A 10,491-nucleotide genomic window follows, 5' to 3' on the forward strand; every position below is an offset into this window, starting at 1 on the left:
CACATAGAAATAAAAATAATTAAAAAAAATTGGGCTGGCTGGATGTGGTGCAGTATGCCTTTAATCCCAGCTCTTGGGAGGCAGAAGCAGGTGTATCTCTGTGAGTTCCAGACCAATCTGGTCTACAAAGTGAGTTCCAGGATTGCTAGAGCTATAGGGAGACCCTGCCTCAAAAAAATAGGCCAAAAAATAAAAAAGGGCTGGCGAGATGGCTCGGCACTTAAGAGCACTGACTGCTCTTGCAGAGGAGCTGGGTTTGAATCCATAACCCCAGTCCCAGGGGAGCCAATGCCCTCTTCTGGCCATCACAGGCACTGCACAACACAGGTGCACTTACATGCAGGTATACCACTCACACATATAAAAAAACTAAAAAAAAAAAGATTTACTGAGCCATCTCTCCAGCCCCTATTACCTGTTTAAAAAAAATTTTTTTAACGTGTATGAGTGTACTGCCTTCATGTAGGTAGGTGCACCCATGTTGTGCAATGTCTGCGGAGTACTCTACCACTGAGCTGCACTACCAACCCAACCCATTTTGTCGGTTCCTTCTACTAACAATTTGTCAGTGCCGAGCTTGAGTGCAGGGCTTTAGCCATGCTAAGCAAAAACTGTACCACCATGCGATACCTACTCCTATCCCGTTTACCATTCTAACTAAGCACTTATCACACACTGTGGGCTGAAACTAGCGGTTTGAGATGTCAGGACAGCAAAGCTAGCACAAATTTCCTCTTCACAATTTCAGATTTGTTCTTACTATAGATATTAGCAATCCCAGTACCCATTTTCCCCCTTTCAAGTTGAGAACTTTTGCCTTTTCACTTAAGGGAAGCATTTCATGGCTCTCTTTGGCAAATCCAAACTGCCAATATCTGTTTTTAGAGTCTGGGATCATTGTGAATGTAAGGGCTAGCTATGTGAACGCAACTTCTTTTATTTTAAAATATCATAATTTCATTTTATGTGTCCGTTATGCCTGCATGTTAGTGCACACGTGTTGTGCAGTGCCCTCAGAGGTCAGAAGACGGTGTCAGATTCCCTGGAACTGGAGTTATGGACAGTTATTTGCTGCCATGCAGGTGATAGGATTCAAACCCGGGTCTTTTGCAAGAGCAGCCGGTGCTCTTAACCACTGAGCCATCTCTCCAGCCCCATGAGCCCAACTTCTATACTGCAAAGGTTAATCCAAAAAGCAAGGCAGTCGCTGACTAATGGGAGGGTAGCACGAACAGCCAGATAGACTACACACATGGGGTGGTTCACATCCAGGTGTGACGGAGTGGACAATGTATTCCCTCACGTTATTCAGAGTGGCATGTGATTTAAAATTCACTAATTAGGCTCAAGATATGACTTTGTCACAGAGCACTTGCTTAGTATCTAAAAGGTCTTAGGTGCAGTCCCCACAACTACAAAACTGTTTCTAGAATTTCCCATTTTCTATTTTGGACTATGGTTGAGTACTGGTAACCAAATGCTCAATGCTCAAAAAGAAAAACTGGAGGTTGGAGACATAGCTCAGTTGGGTAGAGTGCTTGCTTAGCATGCCTGAAGCCCTGGGTTCAATTCCCAGCACCTTATAAACCAATGATGGTGGTGCATACTATAATCCTAGCACTGGGGAGGTGGAGGCAGAAGGATTAGTTCAAGATCAGATTTAGAGACATAGCTCAGCAGTTAAGTGCTTGCCATGCATGTGAAGCCTGGAGTCCAGATTCCCAGAAACCCACTGTAAATGCCAGGTGGGAGGCAGCGAGCATAGAGGGTGCAGGGGGCCAGTGGGATAGGGTGGGGAGATGGATCTCTAGAGCAACTCGGCCAGCAAGACGAACCGTATCTGCTGTCCCTCGATTGGCTCTTGTTTGAGACCCCATCTCCAACAAGAACATGATGTAAGAGATGGTGGATGATTCCTGACATTGCCCCCAGGCTCCTCCATGCGCTCAGGGCCAGTCAGTCACAGGCACACGGCAGAAGCTACTGTTCATTCGGGGGTTGTGTGCAAACAACTGTTGCTTTCACTGGAGGGGACAGACTACTGCCATCCCCTTTTAATGAGAAAACCGAGACCAGACACTGTAAATGATTTCCCCATGAGCCACCATTCACAGCGCCTTGAGCAGTGAGTAGGAAGAGTCTGGATTGATCCTGATTGCCAGATTTAATTTTTAGGCAGTCTGCCTTTACTTTAGGTTAAGCCCTTGGATTCACTTTCCAGTCTATTGTTCCTCTTCAGAATTCACTCTATTCTCGAGGCATCCATCTGCCTCAGAGTAGGGACAACAGATGAAGCCTTTAGAAGCCCTTAAAGGAATCTAAGTGGGCAGCTGGGTGAGGGGGTGCACTCTGTGCTCCAGGAGGCTGGAGGCCATGAAGCTGCTTCCCCACGCCAGCTCTGCCTGCCCTGCACTCTCCTGAGGCTGAGGTGAGAGATCAGATGATGGATGCCAGCTACCCAAACAGGCACTGTTTACTCTCCCTGTTCTCAGGCCACGTTTGGTCCAGAAAAATCATGAGAGTGGCACTGCTCCTGGCCTGATACAGTCCCGTGGCCCCAGGCTGAGTAATACCTAAGTAAACAAGACACATGAAAAGCCTGGTTCAGGAGCAGACTGAGGGCGCTAAAAATCTCACACCTGACTAGGGCTGGACCTAGACACATCTGGCGCAGGACAGGACACAAAACAGACCGAACCAAACAATGTGTTTAAAAAGTTTATTATGAAGTGTGTGACAAGGCGGACATCACATGAACACCGGAGTACCCACTGTGCCCAGTAAGAACTTCCTCTTCACCCTCCCGCCAGACTCAATCATTACCCTCAACTCAGTGTGTCCTGTGTTATTGGGAATCTTAAAACAAAATCAACCAGAGGTAAAAATGAAAAAGGCTAAAAGAAAAATCAGCTCATCACAGCTTGGAGCGGTAAGACTCAACCAAGAACCACCATGATTTTCACTGAGTAGAAGAAACAGAACTCTCTTGCACTATCCAAGGTTCCAGTTAAAACAGTGCCACAAACCCTTCTCCTGTGTGCCAAGTGCTGCAGCCTCTGACCCGAGTGGCACAGCTGCATCAGGGGGCAGTCACGCTGCTGTGTACAAGGTCAGTTCCTGGGCAGCTCAAGAGGATGAGGCAGAGGGCACAGTGGCTCACAACTACTGTACAACAGACTGTGTGTGACCTGTTAGGAGCCAAAGCCAACACTTGGCTAAAAGATCTGAGCAGGAATAGGACAAAGGGCCATGAGGAGTGCTTTTGGCACAGGGACTGTCCTGAGGGGGAGGGAGGATGAGAGCCGTAGGCCTACTACGCATTGTACGAAGAAGATGACACACTGCCACCGTGGCCTGTCCAGTTGGTATGGATAAACTGTCCTGGTTTGTCTAAGAGTTCATAGGTGTGAGCCCCAAAGTAATCCCGTTGAGCCTAGGAAAGAAATGCAATTGGTTAGGGTGGGATGTACACGATCCTCAGGAGCCAGCCGGGCTAAAGGGTATCACCCGCTCCCTAGCTCACCTGGATGAGGTTGGCCGGCAGCATCTCATGTCTGTATCCATCATAGAAGGAGAGGGCAGTGGTGAAGCAGGGCATGGGGATGCCTGCTTGGACCCCAGTACTGACCACCCGCCGCCAGGAGTCCTACGCACAGAAAGCAAAGGGTGAATGATTGAGTTTGCCCCAGAGCCACTCAGTGGTTCCAGTATGAAGGATTTCATGGGCATCAATGCTGCTAAATGAAACAGAGATGTCCTGGAGTGAAACCCAGAGAAAATAAACGGGACACACAGCCGCCAGCTACATACCTGGCAATTTTCAACCGCAGACTTAAAGAAGTCATCTAGCAGTAGGTTCCCAAGTTCTGGGTTTCGATCAAATGCATCTTTAATCTTTCCCAGGAATACACTGAAACAGCACACATGAAATCCTCTTAACCACAGCGGCTGAGAGCCTCACTGACAGCAGTGAAGTAACAAGTGGATACGTATTCTGTAGAGGTGGAGTTACAAAGCACAGCCCCGAGAGCTAGCCTAGTCTCTTCATAAGTACACTGGGGGCTGCTGAGGTGGCGCAGAGGGCAAAAGCACCCGCTGCCAAGCCTGATGTCCTGAATCCATCCCCAGGACCCACCACAGGGGGCAGAGAGAATGTTAACGCATCTCCCAATTCTCACCAGCGAAGCTTCTTCATGCAACAGATGGTGATTACCACAGAAAGCCACAACTGGCCAAAATGTAGAGAATAAGACTTCAGAGCATGTGTTCCAGGATAGGATCCTGTATTAAACCTCTGCCACCCAGGCAGGACTCAGGAACAATTGTGGAAGAGGGGGGCAGAAAGACTGCAAAAGTCTGGAGTGGTGGATGACCACAAGGAAACAATTTTTCAGGCAGCTGGAAACTTGCTCATATGAACTTACAGCGATGGTGACAGCATGCACAAGACCCATGCAAACTTAAACCAGACAAAAACCCAGCATAGAACTGGGGAAATGGGTACGAAGCCCCCACCTTAGCAGAGGAACTATTGGCAACTGACCACTGCTGGGTGAGGGAGAGCTGGTCTAGATAGGCTGACCAGGCTCCAGTGAAAGAATGCACACCAAGGGACATTTGGGGACACAAACTTGACAGGCCTTAACATATATGACAGAATGCATAAAATCCAGAAGGAGGGCTATCAAGAGGTGCAGACAGGCAAGAAGGTCTAAACATGATCAAGATGTGTTGTATGAAATGCACAAAAGTTCAATTAAAAATTTAAAAAATACTTTTATGTGTATGAATGTATTGCCTGCATGTGTGTAAGTACACCCGTGTCATACAATGCTAGTGGAGGTCAGAAGAGAGGACAGGATTCACCTGGAACTGGTTATGGATGGTTGTTAGCTGCCACGTGGGTGCTGGGAATCAAACTCAGTTCCTCTGTAAGAGCGGCCAGTGCTCTTAACCGTTGTGTCACTTCTCCAGCTCCTTAAAAGTTATTTTTTTCTGGTCTTTTTGAGACAGGATCTCTCTGTAGTCCCAGCTGGCCTGGAACTGACTATGTAGACCAGACTGGCCTCAAACTCACAGAGATCTGTCTGCTTCTGCCTCCCAGGTGCTGGGATTAAAGGCATGCACCACCATGCCTGGCCTAAAAGTAAGTTATTTTTTAAAAAGCAAAGGTGAGGTAGAGGCAAGAAGATCAGGAGTTCAAGGCCAACATGGGCTAAGAGAGACCCTATCTCAAGAAAGGACAGAGGGAAGTCCCAGGAGATGAGGCCAGGGCCATAACACTTCTCAGAGAGCTACGTGATGGGGTGGTATAGAAAGTTCAGTCAGAGAGACTGTGCTGTCCCTCAGTCTGTTCAGGGAATGGGACTAGCTAAAATCCTTGGGTGTGCAACTCCTCATAAAATGGCATTGTATTCATTGGGCCAGTTAGAGAGCTCAGTGGGGAAACGCACCTGTGGCCAAGCCTGATGACCCGAGTTTAATCTCCTAGACCCATGTGGTAGAAGTAGAGAACCAACTCTCACAAGCTACTCTCTGACGTCCTCCACATGTAGGTCATGGTATCTGCACACACACATCCATATACACTAATAAATGGCATAGTGTTTAAAATAACCTACACATACCCTGTATACTTTACATCATCTTGTAATAGGGCACCTTCTTGACCATAGCTACGCCATGTTAAAGTTTAGGCTGACTCTAGTCTCAGAAATTATCAGGCAGTTGGCCTGGGGTATGGGAACACATGTCAACTGGACCCTGGTTGTCTTGGGAACAGGTCAGTGTGTTCCGGAGTGCAGCTTCTAACTGCTGATTTATGGCTTCTGTAGGTTATGCTTGGCTTGCTTCTACAGAATAGTAATTGTTGCTTAACAGAATAGAAATTGTTAAGGGGGCTCTCCAGCTATAAGCTTGGGAAATTAAACTTCTCATCTCTGGTTATGGTTTCTCTGTGTAAAAGCTTACCCTAGAGAGAAGATGGCTCAGGGCTACACACTTGGGTCCCAACATCCTTGTGTAGTAGCCCTGGCCAGCAATGACTTTCATTTGGCAAAACTTTGTCTGAATGATCTTCTCTGGTAAAGCACCCCACAACAATCTAGGTGATTTATGGTAACTACTATGATGCAAATGCTACAAACACAGCTGGTATGCTGTAGTGTTTAGGGAATAATGCTAATAAAAAAGTCTATAAATGTTCAGCTGTTTGTGTGTGTGTATGTGTGGTGCTGGAACCCAAGGTCTCACAAATGTGAAACAAGTACTCTATAAAAGGTTTTCTTTTTTGTCTTTTTGATTTTTTGGGGGGGTATCTTTTTGAGACAGGGTCTCCCTGCAGCCCCAGCTGGCCTGGAACTCACTATGCAGACCAGGCTGGCCTGGATCTTACAGAGATCCACCTGCATCTGTCTCCCAAGTGCTAGGATTAAAGGCCTGTACCACCACACCCTGAATTCTTTCAAACACTTTTGATCTACAATTGTTTTAAACTGTGGACATGTATACGGAGGGGCCTGTATAAGACAAAAGTGAACTATGACACTGTAACCCATGCTGTTGTCAGTGTTCAGTGACAGGGTAGCTGCTCTAGTTACAGGAAAACTGTGAAGCCTGTCCTGAGGTCACGTATGGCTGGCATGTCCCAGCAGCCCTGAGGTTGCCTGTGGCTTACCTTCTGATGATGCAGCCCCCTCTCCACATGAGGGCAATGCCACCGTAATTCAGGGTCCAGCCAAACTCGGTGGCTGCTTGTCTCAGCAGCATAAAGCCTTGAGTATAGGAGATGATCTTGGAGGCATAGAGGGCCTGGATGGTAACACAGAGAACCACAGCTGCCATTTAGTGGAGCGGCCACCTCCCATCCACCAGTCCTCTGACCTCAGCGGAGACCCAGAGAGGGCAACAGCACAAGAAAAGCCTCAAGGCAGATTGAGGTGGAGTCTGGACTTACTCTTCCTGCCATCCCAGGGCATTAAGAGCTCTCCCATCACCGCACAAGCTATCCCCAAGGCCAGCGAAGCCTAAGGCCAGGTGCTACCCACCTTGCGAATGTCCTCCAGGAAGGACTCCTTATTGCCTCCAAACTGGACCTTCTGGGGACCCTTCAGCTTTCTGCTGGCTTGAACACGCTCCTCCTTCAGAGAGGACAAACACCGAGCAAAGACAGCTTCTCCTGCACAGAGAAAAGAGAAGCTGCCAGAGGACAGTGGTGAACACTCAGAACCGAGTGTTGGGGGGAGACGGGGAAATACAGAACATGGATGATGACACACCCACACACGACACAGAGCAGAGGGGGCAGGCGTGAGACACAACCTGCACCAAGAGTTCCAGGTTCTTCTGGCCAGTGGACCCAAATTTAACCTTTAACCTGGCCCAAAAAGAACTTTAAAAATTTATTTATTTATTTGTTTGTCTTTTTGAGACAGGGTCTCCCTATAGCCCCAGCTGTCCTGGAACTCACTATGTAGACCAGGCTGGCCTTGATCTCACAGAGATTTGCCTGTCTCTGCCTCCCAAGTGCTGGGATTAAAGGCATGCGCCACCATGCCCGCCAAAAATTTTATTTTTAAAATATTTTTATTTATTATTTTTATTTTATGTGTATGAGTGTACTGCCTGCATGTATGTGGGTGCACCCATATCGTGCAATGCCGCGGAGGTCAGAAGAGGGCTTGGGATTCCCCTGGAACTGGAGTTAAGGACAGATGGTAGCTGCATCGTGCAATGCCTCGGAGGTTAGAAGAGGGCTTCGGATTCCCCGGAACTGGAGTTAAGGACGCTTTGTAGCCACCATGTGGGTGCTGGGAATTGAACCCAGGTCCTCTGCAAGAGCAGTCAGTGCTCTTAATTGCTGAGCCATCTCTCCAGATCCCCAAAAAGAACTTTTATGAAAGCACTGAACAGTGGATTTGATAGCTAAAACAAGTCTTAAGTCAGTCTTCTAACAAAATACAGGTATTCAATCACAAAGATCAATTCAAAATTCAAAGGGAAGTTTTGAGGTAAAACAGAGACAAAAAAGATTAGTATGGGAGCCGGAGAGACGGCTCAGCGGTTAAGAGCACTGACTGCTCTTGCAGAGGACCCAGGTTCAAGTCCCAGCACCCACATGGCAGCTACGAACCCTCCTTAACTCCAGTTCCAGGGGAGTATGAAGCCCTCTTCTGACCCCCACTTCATTGCACAACACGAGGGCACTCACGTACATGCAGGCAATACACTCATACACATAAAATAATAAAGCCTGGCGTGGTGGTGCACGCCTTTAATCCCAGCACTTGGGAGGCAGAGGTAGGCGGATCTCTATGAGTTCAAGGCCAGCCTGGTGTACATAGTGAGTTCCAGGACAGCTGGGGCTACAGAGAGACCCTGTCTCAAAAAGACCTATATATATATATTTGAGTATTTAAAAACTACTCATTTAATAGGTAAAAGCAATAATCTATTTTACCATTTTAATAAAACTAGTTTGAGTTCCTTTATGTACAAAAAATAATTATGGAGAATTACTTAGTATTAGCTCAAGAATAAAATTTTAGTTTTAATTTAGAGGAAATTAATTTATATATATATATATTCTGATACAGGTTCTCATGTAGCCCAGGCTGGCCTTGAATTTGCCGTGTAGCCAAGGATGGCCATTAACGTTTGATCCTCCTGCCTCCATGTCCCAAGAGCTGAATTACAGACAGGCACTACCATGCTGGCTTAGTGGTTTTTTTTTTTTTTGGTCTTTTTGAGACAGGGTCTCCCTGTAGCCCCAGCCGTCCTGGAATAAATATGTAGACCAGGCGGGCCTTGAACTCACAGAGATCCACCTGCCTCTGCCTCCCAAGTGCTGGGATTAAAGGTGTGTGCCACCACACCCAGCTGCTGGCTTAGTTTTTTTAAAAAAAATTTTTATTTATTTTTTAAATTTTATGTGTATGAGTGTATTGTCTGCATGTATGTAAGAACACCCATGTTGTGCAATGGCCACAGAGGTCAGAAGAGGACATTGGATCCTTTGGAACTGGAGTTATGGATGCTTGTTAGTTGCCATGTGGGTGCTGGGAAGTGAACCTGGGTTCTCTGCAAGAGCAGCCAGTGCTCTTAACCGTTGAACCATCTCTCCAGTGCCCCTCCACCGCTTAGTTTTTAATACTAATTAGTATTAAAATTAGTAATTAATACTAATTTAGTTTCATAATTTTACTTTATTACATTTAATATCTTTAAATTATCCCTTGTGACAGACTTGCTCAATTAATAATTTATATAAGAAGAATGACTTTCTTTTTCCTCCAAATAAAATGGGTTGAAATCTCTGGGCACTAACATAACACTCTACCTTTGGGAAAACAATACCAGTCATCAACTCGAGAACACAGGTGCAGAGCAGATGTCTTCCTGCCCTTCCCCCACCACTCTCCTTCCCTGTGGCACACACAGGATGACTTAGCATTTGTGGAAGGAAATGCTGTGGTAAGACCATTGTGCAAACCGGCAAGAGCAGCCAACCCCTCCCAGTTACATAAGGATGAGCCAAACTTCGGTCAGCTTCCCCTTAATTCAAGTGGGATGGCTCCATCTGGGAATCCATGGGGCCTGCTTGGTGGGAAGGGAACAGAGTCTCTAAAGGAGGAGTGTTCTCTGGAAGACACTCATGTTCTCATGTCAGTGCTGAACAAAGACTCCCTGCACACAATACACTGAGATCAGCCCAAACACAGCCAACTTCCTTCTACTGAGTGCAGGACTCAAAGGCCTCCCAACTCCTGTGTGCCTTACACCACAGGGTGCAGCATATGCTGGGTGAGGTATGACTAATCAGAAAACAAGGGAGGGCGTGGCAACTGTGCAAGGCACCTGGCTTTCACTTATTTTCCAATCTTGTCAAAGCAGGCACTCCTTAATGAAAAAGACAGGGTAGGTCTGGGGAGATGGCTCAGTAGGTAAAGGGCTTGCTGTACAAGCAAGAAGACCTGAGTTCAGATTCCCCGACATCCATGTAAAACTCCAGGTGTGGCAACACATGTCTATGACCACAGGGTAGCAGAGATAGTAGAAGCCCAGAGCTAGCTGGGTAGCTAGTCTAGCCAGTGAGCTCCAGGTTCAGCAAAGAGACCCTGACTCAAAAATAAATAAATAGGGGTCTGGAGAGATGGCTCAGGGGTTAAGAGCACTTGCCGTTCTTCCAGAGGACAGGAGTTTGGTTCCCAGCATCCACATCAGACAGCTTACAACCTCTTATAACTTCAGCTCCAGGGGATCTGAAGCTTCTGGCCTTAACAGGTACCTGAACTCGTGTGCACACTCCCACATGCAGACACAACACAGATACATATAATTAAAATAATGATGAATTTTTTAAAAGTTTATTTATTTATTTTTTTTGTCTTTTTGAGACAGGGTCTCCCTGTAGCCCCAGCTGTCCTAGAACTATTTAGACCAGGCTGGTCTTGAACTCACAGAGATCCGCCTGCTTCTGCCTCCCAAGTGCTG

The 10,491-nt window shown here is 46.8% G+C and overlaps 1 protein-coding gene across 1 annotated transcript in view; it reads right to left on the reverse strand.

Moving 5' to 3' along the window:
• Positions 1-2,705: 2,705 nt before the first annotated feature.
• The window catches only part of Pgd (phosphogluconate dehydrogenase), a 24,290-nt gene continuing 16,504 nt past the window's right edge, over positions 2,706-10,491 (reverse strand). Inside the window, exons 9-13 of the mRNA XM_008831768.2 lie at positions 7,047-7,177; positions 6,677-6,810; positions 3,811-3,910; positions 3,524-3,646; positions 2,706-3,433 (exon numbers count right to left, since the gene is read on the reverse strand). Coding sequence (XP_008829990.1) covers positions 3,314-3,433; positions 3,524-3,646; positions 3,811-3,910; positions 6,677-6,810; positions 7,047-7,177 — 608 coding nt within the window. The 3' untranslated portion in view covers positions 2,706-3,313. The remainder of the gene's footprint in view (positions 3,434-3,523; positions 3,647-3,810; positions 3,911-6,676; positions 6,811-7,046; positions 7,178-10,491) is intronic.

Source organism: Nannospalax galili, unplaced genomic scaffold, assembly GCF_000622305.1.
Source record: "Nannospalax galili isolate Female #2095 unplaced genomic scaffold, S.galili_v1.0 scaffold870, whole genome shotgun sequence".
Lineage (NCBI taxonomy): Eukaryota > Metazoa > Chordata > Mammalia > Rodentia > Spalacidae > Nannospalax > Nannospalax galili.